The 21,633-nt window shown below is 38.8% G+C and overlaps 1 protein-coding gene across 1 annotated transcript in view; it reads right to left on the reverse strand.

The window, feature by feature from the left end:
- PGM5 (phosphoglucomutase 5) overlaps positions 1-21,633 on the reverse strand; it is a 68,643-nt gene that overhangs the window by 34,937 nt on the left and 12,073 nt on the right. Inside the window, exons 4-6 of the mRNA XM_063181332.1 lie at positions 19,952-20,077; positions 17,702-17,892; positions 16,649-16,803 (exon numbers count right to left, since the gene is read on the reverse strand). Of these exons, the coding sequence (XP_063037402.1) occupies positions 16,649-16,803; positions 17,702-17,892; positions 19,952-20,077 (472 nt within the window). The remainder of the gene's footprint in view (positions 1-16,648; positions 16,804-17,701; positions 17,893-19,951; positions 20,078-21,633) is intronic.

The raw sequence follows: 21,633 nt of genomic DNA on the forward strand, positions 1-21,633 counted from the left end.
TCTGACCTTAACCACTCTAATGAGCTCATCACTAGCACTAGTCCAGGCCCAGTAATGCTTCTCCTTTGCTCAGTTGAGCTAATAAATCCATTAGTACAATCTACCTGCCTCGTGTCTTGTAATACCAGCAACTGGGCTACATGGAACTCCTGTTCAGCACAATCACCACCATACACAAGGAATATTGTGTGGAAAGTCAGACACTTGGCTTTAAACCTCTACACCAAACACATTTAAAACTTACTATCTCCCTTTGGCCCCTTGAAGTTCACTGGACTTCATCTGTCTTCCTTAGGAGCAGACTTGCACCATCACAAGGATGATTAAAGCACTTATCTCAGGACTCAGGCCCCCAATACCCACAGTGAGGCCTTGCAGTCAGTCATATTCCTTGTTGCCAACTGTAGGTCATGGTGTGAACAGATGGTATTTCACACCATCAAGTTTTCCTATAAAAGTTCTGCAGCACCTCAAGCCAAATGTTACAAGCACCTTGTGCAACACACAAAAAAGACAGCACTCTTGAAAGTACTTGAGACACTTTACAAAATAATGGAAAACCAATCCTCACAGGCAACCTTCTGATTCTATCCCAAAGGGTAAAAGTAAAGTCATTTGCCTAACTGCATACAGAGCCAGGGGAGCACTGCAGAACTGAAATGCATCTGTAAGCAGTAAAGAGCTGCAGCACAGATCTAATCAAACCTCTGAGAAAGGACTGCAGAAAGCCACTGCCTCTTCCTCACTCCTCAGGGAGTTAAGTGGTCAAAGTAAAAATAGCCAGCACAGCTCCTTGCTGAGTCTGCCTTTGCCTTCAAAGCTAATGTGATAAAACCCTGTCCACTAAGGGCAGGAGGTGCAAGGATACTTTTTACGGACACTATACTCTAGCCTAGTCTCACTAATCTGTGATGGAGTGAACTGTCACTGATGCAGAACTCACTGGTGAACAGAATGGTAAATGCACCTTTAAAAAATATATGAAGCAGATAGCACACAAGCTGGGATTTATCACCCTACAATTGCAGGGCTGCAAATAGGTTATTGTTGCAGTGACCAAGGTATGAAATTACTGCCAGGGTTAAAACTATCACATGAATTCAAGTTACACATATGTTGTAGTGAGACTGTTACCATCCCAAATTTGGAAGCACTATGAGCCATTAAAGAATCTGCTTTCTGGAAGTTAAATCACTTTTAGGAAGTTACACTGGTGGAGTCCTCATATGCAGGGCTAGGTTTTAAGGCCTTAAGTACCACTTTGGCTTGTCAGTCCCACTCTGAAATGTGGATAATAATGCAGAGTTCTAACAATGAGACGCCATAAGAGAAAACAGTTCTCTGAAGAGCTGAATGTTTAATTCCATTTAACTGATGTTTGTACATATAGAAACTGAGAGCTATCCCTCGTTTTGAGGAAATTCAGCCTTAAAAATCCTACCATGGATTTTATAAGAAGCCACTCACTTCAGACATGAAATCAGCCAATAAGTCTGAGGCATCTGCTTCTGCTCAGTAAGACTATAATGGTGTGGATACTCCTGTCAGCATGAAAGCAGGGTAGGTCAAACTACAAAACAAACAATTCCTTGCAGTCTCCAGAAAACAAAAAAAATCACAATCTAAACCTATTCTGTCAGCTTCTAATAAAAATCACAGCAGAGATTTTAGCATGGAGCAGATCTTCCAAAAGGAATCAGAAATGGATGCAACTCCTAGACAATAGCCTTTGGTACAGTAATAATAAAATTTCATTGAATAAATACCAACTCGGAGTTTCCTATGAGTAGAGTTGCTAAGGAGCACTGTCTAGTTCACCTGTATTAAATACATTGTTAGGTCAAGAGAAAACCCAACATTCCTGCTTTTTTTAAAGAAAAGTTTATTTAATCATAACGCAAAACGCTTAATTTCAAAGGAAATATTTGTGCTCTCATTACAAACAATTAAATCAGTGAATTAACTTTTAACTGCTAGAAATTACTCTTAGTTACCTTTCACTAGGAATAAGTACATTTTAAAATTATTTTTCCAAACTATTAATAGCCTTTTGAACTTATCACACTACCAACACTGATTTCTTCTTTCCCTTCCAGTGAGTGATAAAATTCAGAACGAATCCACTGTGTTTAGAACTAACTCCGACTGTCAACATGAATGCCTGTATCTGGACTGAGTATCTGTATCTGAGTTTGCAAAGAGCAAGCGTTTATTTTAAGTACGGTATTTATAATAGTGTTCTTTTCTGCTGTGTGAGCAGGAAAACACAGACATGGCAAGATGAGAATAAACAAGAAAGGAGACTAGAAAAAAGTGTGCTGCATTTCTCAGGGGCAGGTCTACAAAGTTCATAGCCAAAACTTTTTGTGGGAGGACTATTGATTTAAGCCCAGCTGCATAATCACCCACTTTTAGGCACCTTTGAAAGTGAATAAAAAATGCCACAGTGACCAACAGAGCATGGCACAGGTACCTGTAAGCTCAGGGTGAAGGAATGATCTGTTAAGCAGGAAGCAGTCTGGCCCATCAGTGTGGCACTGTGTCCCTGCTTGCTAATCCCCTTCACAGGCCAGGTTTGGTGCTTTGTAGGCACAAACAGGCAGTGGGACTCTACAGAATATCATCTGCACTGCCCTGCATAGATACCATGTGACATACAGGCTTGCCCAGGCTTCCATAAAAACACCTCACTGCATGAAGAATGTGTAACTCATGGTTTGATTAATCTGTTACCTTCCTTAACCGCAGCAGTGTTCAGAATGTTCACAAGCTTTACATGATTTCACACTACAGTACTGTCTGTGGACATGCAACCCCATCTTCTGAGTTGTGTTCTTCAGCACTCTTCCCTTTCCATATCCTATGTCCTTCTGGCCCAGCTACAGCATGCCACCCACACTGAGATTTATGAAGAGATGCAATCTAGGAGGTTTGTGCTGGGGGATGCTGACTCAGGCACAGCACAGCTTCAGTTTCTCCTTTACAGAACAACAAGTGTTTTATACAAGGGTTCAGTGCTAGAAAGAAATTAGTAAATAATAAATGGATGAAAATAAAAAACAAATAAGTAATAAAAACCCCAGTACTTTCATAGAGATCTTCTTTTTTCCTATTTTCCATCCATTTATTTTTTTAAATAAACTTCTACAAAAGGATTTCTTATTTCCCTTCAAATCTTTAGGGGTTCTCGTGAGTCCAAAAGTAAATGTGCTTAATTACTTGCTTAACTGGTACCAAGAGGAAAATGTCAACTATTTTGCTTTACTGAGTGTTTAATACTCAATAAAGCAAAATAGTTGACATTTTGCTCTTTTATTATAAAGCAACACTAGCTATGTGGACTGTAAGAGCTGTTTCCAAGAAATCTGTTAACAAATTCAGTACCTTACAGACAGAAATACCACTCCCTGGGAAGAGGGAAAAAAAATTATGCCAAGGTGAACAGGTCTGTGTATAAATAAAAATAAGTTGGAAGGGTTATTGTTTAAAAAGGAGGGAAGAAGCAATTTCAAAGTACAAAATTCAAGTGTTCGTCCTCTTGCTTCTGAATTCTCATAATAATTTTTAATCTACAGAGAAAAACAGGATGCTGTCAGCACACTGTGTAAAGAAGCCAAATGATTCTGTATTTAACTACACCTAGCTGAGAGGTTTATCTGTGCTGAGACTACAGATTGCAAAGGTTCCTACTGCCTAGCCCCTGCAGACTCCTCCCTTGCCTTTAAGCAGAAGTACCAATAGGAAAATTCTATTTTCTAGAGGAAAAACTCTAGCATTCCACTTAAAGCCCATCAAACCAGTTAGCTAGACCAAGTATCAGTCACCACTATTAGGTTAATTGTAGCTGAGAGGGACTTCAAAGCCTGCAGGAGGAAAGCCAATTTGTCAGATCCACACAAGGAAAGGAAACCTCCTAGAATAAACAGCTACTGAATGTTAAGAAATTAATTTCCTTCACTGAGACTCTGCCCATATAGATTCCACTAACTTGGGATCACCTTCCAGCACTCCCGACTCACAGGGTAACATTTAAAAGATTTAAAGATAGTAACTAAATAAGGAACATGTAGAACAGCTCTGGGGCACGAGCAACAGGCACAGAAGAAACACAGTGGACTCCTTGCCCATTTTGCCTCAGGTACGGAAATACTCGTAGCTAATGCTTGGCTAAAGCATTGTCAAGACTCTCATCCATTCATTAGTAACAAATTTTAATGTTCTGAATGATTCATTTGAAGAATTTCTAGAAAAGTTACTGCCAGGCCTTCCACAACTCTTTCCAGTGAAACAAAGAATTGACTGATCTGATTAAAAAAAAAAAAAAAAAAAGAAATATCTATAAAATATGACATGTGGGCCTTGATATATCCTACGTTTAATGGCGACTGTAAAGATAGAAATGGAAGGGTCTGATGGGTTAATTCAAGCTGCAGTTCAGTATCATTACAGTAAATTCAGCAGGACAGTCTACATAATTTCAGTGAGCTACAAGAACCTTGATTAACTCTCTAATTTTGCTGGCTGAGTGATACCCACCACAAAGACAATTTCTGCAAAGCAGCAAAGTCAGATTGACACTGGACAAGGAGCATACAGCTCACAGATTGGTAATGATGTCAGTAAAATTCTCTAATTGGCAAAAGCAAGAATGAATCAATCATCTTAAGCATTTCTAAATGATGGAGGAGAAAAACAAACTTTATTTGTGCAGAGATTTGATCAAAAAAAGCAAACAGAGCTTTAGTTGTACCTGACAGGTAGTTGATTCATTTGAACAAGAGAAAGTACTCTTAGAAATCTATACACAGCAGTGTTCCTGAGACCACATTTTTTGATTTGATTTTGACCACATAATTTGATTTTAGACAACAATTTCTTATATTTCTGAAGAACAATTTACTCAATATTCAATTATCTAGGAGAGGTGTAGAATTAGCTCTTGATTCTGGAAACTTCAAGACCTCCCAGCTGGTGTGGACCAGTGCCCAAGGGCTGACAACCAGTGCTGACTGGCCAACAAAGGAGCTATCCTTACAGTCCCATCATGTTCCATCCTCTCTAAGAAATCAATTTGCACTTGGGAGGAAAGATACTGAGAAAAAATACAACACTGGATGATTGCAGAGTTAAAACAGCCCAGTAGACTACTCCACCACTGAGTGATCAGCCAGTCAGGAGCATATCCTAAAGAACTTAATTCTACAATTTACAAGTAGAGCTCTGACTAAGCTAATTTTCTAATACAATTCAGCAGTAACTTTATGGAGACATTTGCTCTATCTATATTATTCCTCTCTGGAATCAAAGAAAGATTCTGCAAGTCAGTCAAACCATCCATAACTACACATACTACACCTCAGATCCATTGTACCAAATGAAATAAACAAAAATAACAATCTTTTAAGTAAATTTACAGACTATGGCTTAGTTCACTCTGTAATATTCTGGCAACCTCATGATGTTGCACTAGTGCTAATAAATGCTACTTGCACAGTGAAACTATAGTAATTTCCATCAAAAGCAAAGCCATACTTCTCATAAACTCAGACAAATTATACAATTGATAAAAGTGATGAAAACAAAAATTCTCACTGGTTTTCCAGTCAAACCAGTTAGAATAAAAAAACTATTTATGCATTACAGTTGCAAACAATATATATGGGCAACATATCTTCTCTTTAACATAAGTTACACACCCCCTCCATGTATAATACAAAAGTTTGTGAAAATGCCATAATTGCCTTTGAAATGGACCTTTCCACAAACTCAAAACTTACAAGTCTGATAACTTCCAACAAAATGTATTGGAGCAACTAATGTTGTTTCTAACTGTTTCTCTTGGTTACAAACGTACTGTACAAGTCTGCGTAACTCTATCTTATTAGGGGGTTGTTTTCCTCAGTGTATGGGTTGTTAACAGGTGTATTCATCATGATGTTCCACACCAAATGCTGTCTCATGTTGCTTTAGTCATCAGTTTGAGATTCAGATCCAAAATGCATAACTTCTTACCCTCTTTTGCAAATGTTTCAAGAGTCAACTCCCAAAAGAAGTATAGCCTTCAGGACAGTGTGCCTGTGACGCCATGCCTTATGAAAACCTCATTGTCCTTTCCACACAAGCTCTAATAGAATGATTAGAAACAGCTGTTGACATATACAGTATTCAGCTATGGCTGGGCCAGAAGTAAGGATAAAGCAAGAGACAAAAGCTGCTTTGCGACAGACAACTAGCAAATACACACACTTCTGTGAGCATAATGAGAGAGAGGTGTGCTTTGGCAGCAACATACCCCAACAGAATTTTGTCTTTCACGTAATAAAACCAGCTGGCACAGTGCTCAGAGTCCTTTTGAGGTGAAATCAGAATCATAAACTGTCTCAAGTTGGAAAGGACCCATAAGGATCACCAAGTCCAACTCCCTGCCCCTCACACGATGACCTAACAATTAACCATATGACTGAGATCATTGTGCAGATGCTCCTTGAACTCTGACAAACTTGGTGCTGCAACCACTTCCCTGAAAAGCCTGTTCCAGTGACAAATTGCACACATATGTACTACATATCCACAGAGAATGAGGTTTGATTGCAGAGCTCACAGTAGTAATGAAGAAAAGTCCAACCAGCTGGAAAGCATGCAGCCGTGCTCTCCAGATGTACTGCAGTAATCCCTAGGGCTATTCATGCCCTTCCTGGCTGAGATACAAGAACCACTTTTCGTTATTATTTCAGCACTCATGTGCCTATAGAGTAAGTTAACTCCTCATCAGCAGGACAAAGAGAATGCACAGTGATCAGATATGATGACTTCTAGCATTCTGTGAACTTTTACACAACAAATAAAGTTCTGAGTTTATTTTAGCCTTCAAATTCTGCCATGGCTAACCAGCAGGAAGATTATGCCTTGTTCTAGAAAAGACACTGTCCACTTCTTTTATGGCAACAACTGACTCAATATTAGACAGCCTGTCTCTGCCCTATTCCCAATAGCATAGCCTGTGATGAGCTAAACGCTGCGAGCAAAGGCAGGGTTTATTTGAATATAAATACAAAAAACCAGCTGTCATTGCTAGGCTGTAGTATGCTGTGTTAACAGCCTGACTTGTTAATGGTTTCCTGAGTAAGACAGGAAATCTTCTTAATGCATGGAAATAACAGAAACAAACAAAAAGGCTGATTAAAGCAAGCTGGTCCCTGGAAAATGAAACATACCTAAGAATATAAGAAACACCCAAGCATAAAATGACACAAATTAATTTTAGTAGTGGACCTCATCTCATTAAGGAAAAGCTTCGTGTTTAGTGCAACAATGAAATATCAGCCAGGTAATGAACACAACCTACAGAAAAACAAGCAAAATCCCAAAGCATGAACAAGTTCAAAACACTTAAAGCCTTCTCACCTCTCCACCCTTAAACAGGTATCTTTTCTGTTCTAGTCCCAAGTCCTGCACAGTCACCGCTGCATACAGAACCCATGGGTTTTTCAGCAATACAAAGGTCTAAGAAGGCAAGGAGAAATGCTTTGTAAGTTTTCTAATTCTACAAGAACTTTCAGGAAGATTTTACTATACCAGAGAAGAAAAATGGCATGATGAATTGTAAGGTGTAATAAAGAGGTGTAATCCTTTATATTCTTCTGCAGATACTTAGTGGAGGTGAACCTCAATAATGTCATAACTAAAGACTGGCCAGACCCAGGGTCTCTTTCAGGATATGCAATAATCCTATGAACTAAGCACAGGCAAAATACTCTCCACTAACTCAGGAGTACACATCTTATATTCATTAGCCTTTCCTGGCTTTGAGGTCAGCTGGTTCACTGTGCCTATGCTCATTGATGAAGATGAAAACCAGACATGAATATATCCACTACGTATGTTACAAAACTCTGTATTGCTGCCATTCAAATTGGGTTACCAGTACCCTGAATTATCTGAACAACAGAGAAAGAATGGCTTTAGGTACATATCAGAAGTTACTGATTGCCTCCCTAGCTGCTTCTTCACCTCCTGAGTACTATAATACTACTTCCACCCTCTCATTCAGAGACAGCAGGATAGCTCGGAAAATGATCAGGACAGAAACAATGCTGTTTCTCTAGATTGACAATTCCTTGATTTTGAAGAAAATTTAAAACAAATAATATAAGACAACACAATTTTTTTCTATAAACTACCTTGCTGCTACATAGTAACTACAAGAGTGCAAAGGTGCAAGAAGGCTCAGCAATCTTGGTGGTGTAAGGGCTTTCCTGCAAAGGTCTCCTTATAAGGACGCAGTATTATAACTTAGATTGGAAGTGACCATGGAATGTCTCTAGTCCAACATCCTGAACACAAAACTTGCTTCTTTCAAATTTCTTTGCCCCCTGTCCTTCCACCATGCACAGCTGGGAAGTGCCTGGCTCCAGGCAGTGGCTCTCGACAGGCACTCTCTGTAGGTATGGGCGGCTGTTGTTAGGTCCCACCAGAGAAGACATCCTTCTCCAGGCTGAACAGAGCTCCCAGCCTCTCCTCTCAGGGCCTGTGCTCCAGGCCCCATATGTGCTGGTGATCCTATGCTGAACTCACTCCACTTTACTGATGTTTTTCCTATAGTGAGGACCTCAAACCAAACAAAAAGCAAAATCTGGGAGTGGTTTCACACATGATAAGAAGGAAATAATAACTTTCTCCACCCTTTGCACCAATATCTTATTCATATGGCCCAGGATGTCACTGGCCTCTTCTGATTCCAGAGCACACAGCTTCTCAGACAAATATCCCCCAGGATGCTGGCCTGTCTCTGCAGAGCTGCTGCTCAATTCCTCTGCTGCACTCTGCCTTTCTGAGGGCATGGTTTGTCATTGCTGAATTTCATTAGGTCTTTGCCATCCACTCCTGCCAGTCGTCCAGGTTCCCCTGACTGTATCAAGAACAGTGTGGCCAGCAGGGCCAGGGCAGCCATCATCCTCCTGTATTACTCCTGGTGAGGCTGTAGCTGTGCACTATGTCAATTTTTGGGTCATTCACTCCAAAAAGGACTTTGAGGTTCTGGAACATGTCCAGAGAAGGGCAACAAGGTTCATGAAGGATCTAGTAAGATCTAGTAAACATGTAATATAAGGAATTTCCGAGGCATCTGCATTTGTTTAGTCTATAGAAAAGGAGGCTCAGGGGAAACTCTCTACAATTTCTCTGCAAGGAGGCTGTTATTTGGTGGGGGTTGGTCTCTTCTACTGTGGCTACAGTGAGAGGACAAAGGAAATGGCCTTAAGCTAGAAAGGGGATATTCAGATTAGATACTAGAAAAAAAATTTTCACTGTTATAGTGGTCAGGCACTGAAACAGGTTGCCCATGGAAGTGGTGGAGTCAATATCCCGGTGTATGTTCCCGGTGTATCTCCATCTAGATCTGGAGATGGGTTTATTGGTTTAGGCGCAACAGTGGCAGGCAGTGCCAGGTGAGTGGTTGGACTGGATGCTCTTGTAGGTCTCTTCCAACCTTGATAATACCATGACTGCTGGCTCTGCTCTCCAGCAGATCAACAGGCACCACACAATTTGGTGTCATCTACAAACTGGGTTTGAGTGTCCTCCATCTCCCCCTTCAGACCACTGACAAATATGTGGACAGGTCACTGCAGTACCCCACTTTTTACCAGTTAATTAACCAATTGCCTGTGAGTCTGAGCATCAAACCAGACTTTTACCAACCTAGCTCTCCATCCATTGAAACATAAAGTCCCTGGATACAGAAATACCATGGCACTGCTAAAATGGCAGTAAATGACATCTACTATCTTAACACCATCAACAGATTCCATCATTTTATCAGCCAGGCAATCGGTTTGGTTAGATACTATTTATTCTAGTAGCTCCCTAATTATGCCATTTAGATTGGAATTGCCAAGCTCACACTAGTTTTCCTTTGCTCTCTCGCAAACTGTTGTGTATATTTTAAAGACTGAAAATTAATAAGTGCTCTTTTTGGTTGTAGGACTTGTCTGGGAAGGGAAAGGAAAAAAGTAGACAAGTACATGACAGTGCTCATAGAAAAAATACAGAAAGAAGAAGAAAGTATAGTATGCCATAGGTATAGACAGTTACTACAGAATCAAAGAATTGATGTTGGAAAGATTTTCCACCTCTTTCGTTTCCCCCACAAAAGGAAACCGGAGACAATATTTCTTCTCCTTCAAAATCAATACAATAATTCAATTGATTATTACTTAAAATAAGATCTGATCTAACAGGACTCTCAATCTTCTTCAAACAATTTTAAGTTCCCTGGCTCTGCCAGTCTCACAGTGACCTTCAAAACACACAGGATGTAAAAAACAATTTACTGTCCCCTTAATTTCTAAACAACCTAAGAAGATTATACTTCAATATACCCTAGAAGTAGAATTTTAAACACACTGTTTTGAAAATCTGAGCCAGAGAAATTTTCTTTTAAATCAGCATGAAGCATTCTCCATGAAGGTCAACCATTGACATTAAAATCCTTTGATGGGAGAGGCTGCTCTTGGGTTGACACCAGCTGTGCTTTCCAGCCTGGGCAAAACAAAACATGTTCAGACATGCTGATATACCAAAGAGCCTTTCTAAGTTGAAGCATATAATAAGATTGCATAAAACCTGAAAGAAAAGGGGTCTTTAACTTTTAAGTAGTCACAAAATCTTCTGTAACTGACTGGATGCAAAATTCCTCAGATTGTTTTAATTAAAACACTTTTGGACTTTTTACCAGGAGATTTGTAGGAATTCCTGCTGTTTATTCATATCTGTGTACTTTCTGAGATATTAGACACGTGGCACTAGGAATCTGTGACTTTGTGTTACCCGCCATCAATCTATTGCACACTACAAGTCTTGCTCCAGGCATTTTGCAAAACATTTCTTTTTCTCAGGTAGTTTTTCAAATACAGCACATTAAGCTTAGACAAAAGTCTGTTTGTTTGTGAGAACTACAAATACACATACTTCTAAATAGAAGTCAATCAAGGTTACAAAACATATTTATTTCTCACCAAGCACCAAATCTTTATCTCTCTAAGTCTGGCTGACAAACTGACTTCACTCTCAGCCAAAGATTAAGCTGGAAACAGAGCACTGCATAGTTTTCAACTCATATTTTCTCTTACATGAAGAAAGCTTTCAAATCACCTTTATGTATTCAGTCCTGCAAGCTTCACATTGCACAACCAATGAACCTGCTCATTTTAAGCCAAGCAGCTATAGCAGTCCAGTCCATGCACAGGCCAGAATCCAGCTACCTTTGTGTAAAAGTAAGAGCTGTGTGTTGTGTCAGGCTGCTCTGCAGCCTGCCATTCCCAACAGGGAACAGCTGCCCTCAGGCCCAGAACTGGCCATGGAATCCCTCTCAGACCCTAAAGCTAAGTTGTGTGCCAAGTAAAAGCCATGGGACTGCCATATCAGTATTCTACTGATATTTCACAGGACAGGACACCAACATGTTTTCTGTCCTTTTCTTCACGAGCAACCACTGAAAAACACAAGATTCATTCTCTCCTGCAAATGTCAAGAATATGCAATGGATCATATGCTCATTTTTATATTTCACTGAAAAAGCGTTTGAGTATGCAACTGCCATTGTCCTGTAAAGTGTTGAGAATAAACATTTACCCCGTACACATTTAAAATGTAGCCTGTCATGACTACAGCATGTTTGGACCAGTGTGAGCTAGGATAATGAAACACTGGATAGTCAAGCATATGGTGGGTTTGCAACAGTCAAATATGCAACACTATAATAAAGCATAACAAATCCACCATCAAAAACCATAAAGACCAAGACAACTCCCTAAGGATATCTTTGAAAATGTTTGCAATGATAAATCACCTCCACTGCTTAAAAAACATTCAATGACAAAAAGATAGCAGCTAGATTACACATTGTAAAAATCAAACCAAGAGACACAGCTAAAGAAAGAACATCAGTGCCTTGTAATGATAGCTGGTTTTTCCTCCACAAATCTTCTCAAACATGTCATATCTGTGTAAAAAAAACATTTAGCTGTAGAACATATTTGAAAGCTGTTACAGAAAAAACCCTATTGTTTTACTATATATACAAGTATACAAAGGATTTATATGGACATTTTTAATATCACAGTGTTACTCTAGAAGTTACAAATCCTAAACACCTTTCCAATCACAGTGGTCCCCAACTTTATATTACACTTCAAACATGTTAAATTACATTCATGAAGGCTTTATGAAGTTGTCCTTTTGCAGCATTCCAGAACACAAATTGTCCTTCTGCTTTATCTAATTTAAAAACTGCTTATATGTGACATGCACTAAGTTTGACAGACGTGTCTTAAAAAATTCACAGCGAACCTATTTCAGAAAAAAGGGAGTGAGACTGAATTATCATGCTGAAGAAAGATAAAAGGAGGAAGGTTATGGCTGGCATAACTTGAACAAAGCACAGTCACAAAGTGAAGGCAGTATGAACCATGCAGAAAGACATATTTATGACTTGGAGAAGCCTTTATGTTGAAAAAATCCTTCAAACTCAATAGTAAAGGGTGTCCATGCAGTGAAAAAGAAATAGAAAGTACCTATACTGCTTCTGGCACACAATTACTGACAACATAGAAGAAATGCACAAGAAAAGACAGACAAAAAATCCATGCAGGATTTGCATGTTAAGAATTCAAGCAAATAATGACGAAGGCACAAGTGGGATGTGGTGTGTTGTGGCCTGAGGTACATATTTGAAGATAAAGAGGAGACGCTGAATGGGAAGGAAGTGGGATAAGAGGAACAGGGGAAAACATGGAAATGTGAAAGGTAAGAGAGAGCACAAAGATAGATGAAAATAAAGGCAGTGTTTAGAGAAAGAAGAAATCAAAGATGTAAGAACAAGAAGGAGGGAGAGAGGGTTGGACTTCATGATTTTATTGGTCTTTTCCAACCTAAATGTTTCTCTGACATAAGCAAAGCTTCTTGGTCTGCTTCAGACAAAATGGACCACACTCTAAACCGCAACGTTACTTACTATCAGGGGCAGCCTCCTTAAGGCGGATTGGTTAGAGCTCATAGCATCTCTGCCCTCCATGTCAACAGGAGGTAAACAACCCAAAACACTTATTGTCACCACAGCCCCCCTCAGAAGCTGTCTCTAGATGATCAGACAACAAAGACAATCAGCAGACAGAACACTGGAAGTTGCATTAAGAGACAGGCTCCCAGATGTAAAGTGGCAGGGTACAGCACAGTAAGGTGCTTAGCTTTGCCCAGGCCAAGTGTAATGAAAGCACTTACATGCTGTTGAAAGAACCTTGCCGTAGAAACAACCTATCAGATGCTAGTCTAAGAATCCCACATTCTCTCAGAAACCTTTTTCTCTAGTACCATCTTGACTGCTTTTTATACACACACCCAACTTCATATTTCCTGCAGAAACAATTTTTATTCACCCTTGTGATTCTCATTTTGTACACTGTTAGCTAACATCTCAGCATTTAATTTCCTTTCCTGTTATGCAGGCATCAGATAAATCAGAATACAAGGATATGAAACAAGAATAGTTTTTTGAACAGGGAATACAGGTTCCCAAAACAAAAAGAATACCAGCCTGTGAGTACATATTGCCAGAGAATTGAAGTCTGGAGACGTACTGCCACAATCCTGTTGATGTTGGAGCATATTAAAGCAGATGTTTCCTGTAAAGTGTTATCCTCTCCCTACAGTCCATACCAGTATATTCCAGCAGTCACTTCAAGCAAATACAAGCAACACTGGTTAAGTATTTTGAGTGAATTCTCTTGTAATTCACTGCTCCACTTGTTAATGCCATATTTCTAAGCAACATTTAGAGTCTTTTCGATTATTGCTTCCTTCTTTTTAAGTTTAATAATGCCCTTTGAAAAAGTCTTAAGCAACACATCATGCACCTAAGTGGAAAAGGAACAGACTTTCTAAATCCCTAAGTTATTGTGCATAATTTGTTTTTCTCTAATAGAGCTAAGGAAAAGTTCCAGTTCCAGGCTAAACTGTGGCCACACAATATGGACACACCATACAAAGAGGTAGTTTTCCTTTGCTGTCTAGCATAGACTTCAGGAAAGATCTCTGTGACCTCAGAAGATAGAAGCCAAGTAGGCAGGAATTGATCCAGTTCTCCCAGAGGAAAGCCACGCTTATTACCAAGCAGGCCAAAGCTCAGTGACCTCCAAGGAAGTTCCAGGCGTGTGTGATACTTCTTAGACTGTTCTAATCCACGCAGGCAGCCCATACCCACCTACCCAGGGACACATAAGGACCTACTGAGAGCTTAGGGGACAGGATTAAAGGGAGAGCAGTGACTGGAGACATTACAGCCTGAGGGTCTGCCACAGGCCACCTGACCAGGCAGACCAAATGGATAAAGGCCTCTACAAACAGACAGGAGCAGCCTCACCTTCACAGGCCCTGGTGCTCATGGGGGCTTTCAATCACCCTGGTATCTGTTGAAAGGACAACACAGCAGGGCATTGGCAATCCAGGAGTTCCTAGAGTGCATGGATGAATTTAATATTTTTCCTCCAAGTGACAGGGGAGCTCACAAGGAGACATCCTAATGATCTCACCACAACAAGGAGCTGGTGTGGAATGGCACTGACCATGAAATGGTGGAATGCAAGATCCTCAGGGCAGGGAGGAGAGCACACAGCAAGCCCACTGGCCTGGACTTCAGAAGAGCAGGCTTTGGTCTCTTCAAGGATCTGCTCGATAGAGTGCCATGGGACAAAGCCCAGGAGGAAAGAAGGGCCTAAGAAAGCTGGGAAACATTCAAGGATCACCTCCTACAGGCTGGACAGAGATGCATCCCAATGAAGAGGAAGTAATGTGAAAACACCAGGAAGCCTGTGTGAGTGAACAAGTTGTTCCTGGACAAACTTAAACACAAGAAGAAAGCCTAGAGAGGGTAGAAGCAGGGGCAGGTAGTCTGTGAGGAATACAGATTAATTGTCCAAGTAGCTGGAGATAATGCTAGGAAAACTAAAGCCCTGATAGAATTAAATCTGGCCAGGGATGTTAAAAGCAACAAGAATAGTTTCTATAGGTACACTGGTGATGAAAGGAAGACTAGGAAAATGTGAACTCTTTCCAGAAAGAAACAGGAGACCTGGTTACTGAGGACATGGAGAAGGCTGAGGAAGTCAGTGGCAGCTTTGCCTCAGTCCTTAGCAGCTGCAGTGCTCCAGCCACACTGCCTGAGCTGCACAACCAGCGGAAGGCATCCCTGCCCATGGCAGGGGCTTTGGAACCACATGATCTCTGTGAAAACTGCATGGTCTACACTGAACTACATGACAACATGGAACTCCTCAGTCTTCAAGAAAACAAGGAGAACCACAAAACAAAATAAAAAAATAAATAAATTAAGTGTCCTGGACACAGACTAAAATCTTCATAACAATAAATATTTGTAAGAATGGAAGGGAAAATACTTAAGTCCTTCCATCATTATCAGTTGCTCAGTTTTATTTAATAATCAGGCTTAGCTCCACGAAACTACATAAGGCAGTAATCACCATGAAACAATCTTTGTGCCAGAAGGTCAAGTAAACATTGCAAAGAATATAATTCAAACAGTCACAGAGCATTGACAGGGACTTGAGTTCATGCTTTCTGACATATTTATCAAACTTTATGGAAAGCAGATAGAAAAACATGTTTAAATGTCACTGTTTCTTCAGCTCTTACAGAAATGCAGATATGGTGTTTACATACAAAATGAATTCTACTTATATCGTATTTCAATATAACGATAAGGAGATTTTTTGACTACTGAACAGAATAAACGAAACACACCAAACACTGACCTAACAGTATTTCCTTAAACTAGACTATCTACCCACAAGTAAGGAATATATCCCCAAAGCCTCTGTCAATCATTAGAGGAAGCTGCAAGCTCTGAATTTAGTAACACCTCAAAACTTCCTGAATAGGCAAACAGTAGATACAACAATCAACCTTTCCATAAAACCTACCTTTTGCTTTAAAATTACTATTTCCTGATTAGACACATTTAAGGGAAGCAGCAGATCACTCTTGTCATAGTAAAGCTATGCAGCCAAATGAATTGAGACACAATTGATTTAGCCAAATCTTTTCCAAACAGAATATATTAATGCAATAAAAGAAACCATCTTGTCTTGATATTTACAGTAAACTCAGGCCTGGATGAAACTTTTTCAAAATTCAGCTGCTAACACAAGATGCTCATATTTCCTCAGTCTAAGGAGGGTTTTGATTTTTTGTATTGAATTATTATTTCATCATTTTTAAAATTCCACAACTTTCATAAAAAAGGTCTGCCAGATTAGGCTGTAAACCATTATTTACTAATAAAGAAAAATAAAATTTTATGGGAGAATACAGTGAAATATTGGTACATAAGGTTTACCAATTTACTTCCTCTCCAAACTTAATTAAATTCTTTTAATGCAAGTAAAAACAGGAAAAATTAGTCTAGGTTTTGACAACCAAAATCTTGTCAAAACCAGTTTAAAAAATAAAGCACATAAAGATGGGGAAAATTTGAAGCTCTTACCAAAAGACTTCACAATTTTGGAATTTCTATGCAATAAAAAGTAGAGATAACTAATGTAATGACAAGGTGATACAAATAAATATTTCATCTTACTTGTCCAGAGCTGTGCTGGTAGGCATGCTCCTGCCAAATCCTCGGACACCCGTCTGACAAAAGTAGGGAATGCAAGACAGATGGGCAGCAATTATAGCCAGCGAATCTGATGCATTAACAAAGAAACCATTTTGGCCAAGGATCATGTAGCGGTCCTAGAGAAGAAAACAAATTTAAAATAGCATCCTAAATTCCATGTATTGAGGACACTTAATTTTTTTTCCTAGATCCACTGGTGGTAGAGAGAAAAAGGGCAGCCTTTGGGTAATTCACATACCTCTCTGGGCAGAAAAATTTACTGGAATCATCCTGGCATGTTTATAATCTCACTACCACACCATCACTCCCTCCTGCCTTGCAAATCAAAGCTCCAGATCAACTTCCAGCTTCTGCCTCCTACGTGTCACTTCAGCAGCTCTGTTTCTGCCAAGAGAGTGCTTCTGTAGGAGAATCTTTTTGCCAATGGTACACACTATTATGGGAGTAGGAGAGTGTTTTATGTTTACTGAGAATAGAAAACAGCTTTTGTTCTTCAGGACCTTTTAATCTTTCTCCCACCTTGTCATGGCAGAAAGTTCTTTTGTAATACAATGCTTTTTATTATGGTGACAATGCAACATTTAAAAATTAGAATAAGCAGAGGTTATGACTCAGTGCTTTGTTTAGCTAAAAAGCCCTTAATTCATGATGCTAACCAAAAAGGACCTAATGTTATTCCTGTTTACTGTGACAAGATTGCATAATCTATTTGCTGCGTGCTCCTAACCAAGGAAAAAAGTGTTACACCAGCACAAGACAAAACCAGCCTGATACTTAAATAATTCTCATCCTGCCTTCAAATTCTGCTTGATTTTCAGTCATCTGCAGAGAAAAACTACAACATATGTGTCTGATTTATGGGTTGCAAATGTTACCATCTGTACCTGAAAGTAATACCACTTTCAGCTTCAATGGGTTACTGAAAACCAGATAAATTATACTTACACATCCCATATCTGACCCCAGACAAAATAACAACTACGGTGGAACCTCAGGACAGATCTAAATACTTACTCCATCAGCATCAAAAGCTGCTCCAAATCCATACTCGCCACCTTTCATAGCCTCCAGCAAGGCAGTTGCATATGTTAAATTTGGATCAGGAGGCTGTCCACCAAAATCCTCCAGTGGAATACAGTTGATGGCAGAATTTGCAGGAGCTCCCAATTCATCACACAAGATTCTTCTCACATAGGGTCCCATAACTGTGAAAACAGAAATCTGCCATGCAGTCACAAAAGCATATGCTTGACATTCAGATTTTTCACAGCACTGTGGACATTGCATACAAAATATAATTTCAGCAATTCTATGCATCTGTCCTTGCAACAACCCCCAAACTATTATTTCACAGAGGAATATGTGATTGTCCTTAAAGTAAATAACTAATCAGTATGAAAATAGTCTATTTACATGAAAATCAAAATGGTGAAAGACACAGAGGTTTTTTTTTACAGATTATTAAATAAAGAAATTATCATACACATAAAGGAGTTTTTCTCACTAAAATAAATAATAAAAACCCACTATTCTATGTGTTTAAATAACACATAATAGCAAGGAAAGTTAACACTAGGTGAATACCTATGGGAAATACACTTACCTTAAGATTCCAATTCATGTGAAAATTGCAATAGATTTGTCCACTAAAGAATTTTACTACATTTTAGTTGGTACCATGCAGAGAATAAACTAAAATTGTCTCGAAACTAACTCCAAAATACTTCTTTGTTTTGTTAAAGATATGACCAACTAAAACCTCGTGCTGTTACATACCATAATTATTACTTGCATTTGGTGACTGAAAGGTCACTACCTGAACACTCTGCATCCCTGATGCAGGTGTGAACAGGTCACTCAGAGGTAAAAAATGCATGGGTGACTGCTCTCTCTTTCTCCTACCATACTCCTAAATCTTGCTAATTGGAGCAGCAGAGACCTGAGGTAAAACTGTGTGAGTGAAACCTCTTTTCATGAAAATGTTGATGTTAATTCCATAAACTATACCATGATTCAGATTGTTATCTAAAGTGGACTCCTATCAAATTACTCTTTTTTCTGCCAATGTTAAACTACCAGCATGTACAGCTATAAAAAAACATTCCACTTATATACACTTAATCTACACGTTCTTTAAATTGTTGATACCCATCTCTCCACCAAAATGCAAGGTCATAAAGCCAATTCTCTGCCACCTTGCAAATAAAGTAAACAAGCTAAGTCCTTTAAATTGTTTGTGATGCATCAGTTTTTCTAACCCTAAACAGATTATGCATCTTTTTGACAACATGTAAAACTTCTGAACATGAGAGCTCCAAGGTATTTTAGTAACATCTCTCCAGTATAGTACACGACAAGGGGCAGTGCCTTCCTCACTGCTCCCTCTGCACTGCTAAAGGACAGCATCTGCCTTTTTGACACAGTCTGGCAAAACTGGGTGTTCAGAGCTATCACGCTTTACTAAATAAAATGCTTTACAGAAGTTTTCTAAGTCTGTCCAGCTCCTTTTATGGGTCTGTTTTTGTAATCCCATTAAAGAATGAAACCTGGTTTGCTTGACATAATCTGTTTTCCATAAGATAACGCTGAACAGTCTTACTCACGCTCCTATCCTTCACATCATTATCTGCAGCAATCTTTATTTATATATTCATAATGTAGCCTAAAACAGATGTTATCCTGGTTTGTGTTTCCCCAAGTGATACAGCTTATAATTTTTTAATATCAGTACATCATTGATCCCTTTGCTGTCATCTATGACACTTTCACCTTGTCCACAGTACTCTGAAATTCGCTCACTTTTAACATTAGTGAGACAGAGGTCTGAGCTAACTCTTTAATTTATTTATTCAGACTTTACTAGTTTTATACCATTTGTAATTTCCTCTTAGTAGAGACTGCCTTGTAACCTCCTCAGTCACTGGACACTACAGTACACTTCATCACCCTGTCACGGCAAGATTACCTCACCCTGCTTGCTTCCAATGCAGAAAGAAAACTGTTATTGGACACATATGTCCTTACTTATTTATCAAGTAAGATAAATCTCTTTGCTTGGTAAGAAATATAACCCGTAACTAATACTGCCTTTGTTGTTAGTATAAGGTTCAAATCCTTCCTTATTACCCTTAGCTTCTACTACATAAAAGTCCAACATTTATATGCTGTATGTTATTGGGAAACCACTGCAGTGTACAACTTTTATTGGGAAGTTATTTCAGTGTACCTACTGAAATTCTGTCCCAATAGTACTTAAGTCCATACCTCCATTCATGGCATCAATCCTTATTTTAATCTGATTGGGTCCAGTCAGCAAATTTCTGATGGCATTGAAGTCAAAAATACTTCGAAGGAGATTGAGGTAGATTTCCACGGAATCCACAATTTCCACTAGAAAAATCACACCAAAAAAGTGACTACAGTTCACCCAAGTGAAGTTATTTCCTACAGATCTCTTCCGCCCAACAGAACTAAAATCAGGCCACACAATCCCACATCACACAGCTTTGCTTTGAAAAGAGGAAGAGTCTAAGGCTCCCTCTGCCTTCAGTGTGGCTATTATCAAGCTTTAAGCCTTGAAAAGATCAACAGTTTTGCCAGCCAAAAGACTCTAGAGATAATGTAAGTTGACAGCTCCTATTTTACTGAAGACATTCACGAGTGTACCTTACATCAAAGTAAACTCTTAATAGATCATTCATTAAGCCACTGAAAAACTTTGCAAGCTAAATAGGTTTATTTTCAGAGGAAAAGGATGTTCACGGCAAGTTGACACCACTCAACTTCTACCTGACAGAAGTATCTATCTGCATGATTCCTTCAAGAGAGACATGCAATCTATTTTCTAAATTGTGGTACCAGGAATACCTGTGTTCAGTTTGTTGTATATATACTTATATATATATATATATATATATTATATATATATATACTTTTGCATTGTAGATCTCATTGATTTAGGAAAGCAAAGGCTTATTGGTGTTTTTGCTAAGTTCTTGATAACTTGAAATTTAAATTCGTAAAAGGAGAGCACTACATTTTTTCTAGTTCTTTTGGAACATTAAACAAAACATTAAACAAAAATGAACTCATGAAAATAAGTCTGTCATAACGAAAGTAGCAACCAAACAACTGTCAAAAGCCATGCTTCTCAGTCATCTTGGAGTTAATTACTTTTCCTGCTTAAATTTAAAAGCATATGTAATACAAATGTCTTTTCATCTGGTTAAATTAGTATCTTGAAATATCTTACTTATAAGTTAAATTATTACTTAGAATCTCATCCAATTTTGCACAGAAACACTGACCTCACACTAATGCTCTTCTTAAGAGTAACATGAAAATGAGAGACATTTTTTGAGCCTGAGAAAAGCACTTATAATAGATTGTGACAATATGCTTGAAGAAACAAAAAAGGGTTCTCAAGGCTGAAAAATTATCTGTGAAACCTACTTGAAAAAGAGTCAATTCTGTGCTATATGCTGAAAGTTTTAAACACTTACCAGGACTATATTATTGGTCTTCTATGCCCTGTTCCTTACAGCATTTTAGTAAGCCCTAAGCTTTACACAATTGAACAAATGTGGCAACTCTGGTGAAGCTGCTCACACATGTGAATATAAAGCACATGAAGGATTAAAGTCTAGAAATTATTTTAACTCCGGCCAAACCCAACCTCTGTTGTTCCAGCACCTTTTGATTCACAGAGGGTTGGATTCTTGTAGCCTTGATTCACAGAAGTTAGTTCATACAATCGACAAAAAAGCAGAAGTTTCAAATACATAAGAGAGTATCTTGAATTAATTTTTCAATTATTTTCATTCTTTCTGCACCTTCAATCTGCACTGAAATCTGTGTAAACTGTATTTTTTCATGCACTTATAAGCCAGTTGCATTGCTTCAGTAGAGTTCCCTGATAGCTCTACTATCTCAGGTTGATGTATTCT

This window comes from Melospiza melodia, chromosome Z (genome assembly GCF_035770615.1).
Source record: "Melospiza melodia melodia isolate bMelMel2 chromosome Z, bMelMel2.pri, whole genome shotgun sequence".
In the NCBI taxonomy this organism is placed as follows: domain Eukaryota; kingdom Metazoa; phylum Chordata; class Aves; order Passeriformes; family Passerellidae; genus Melospiza; species Melospiza melodia.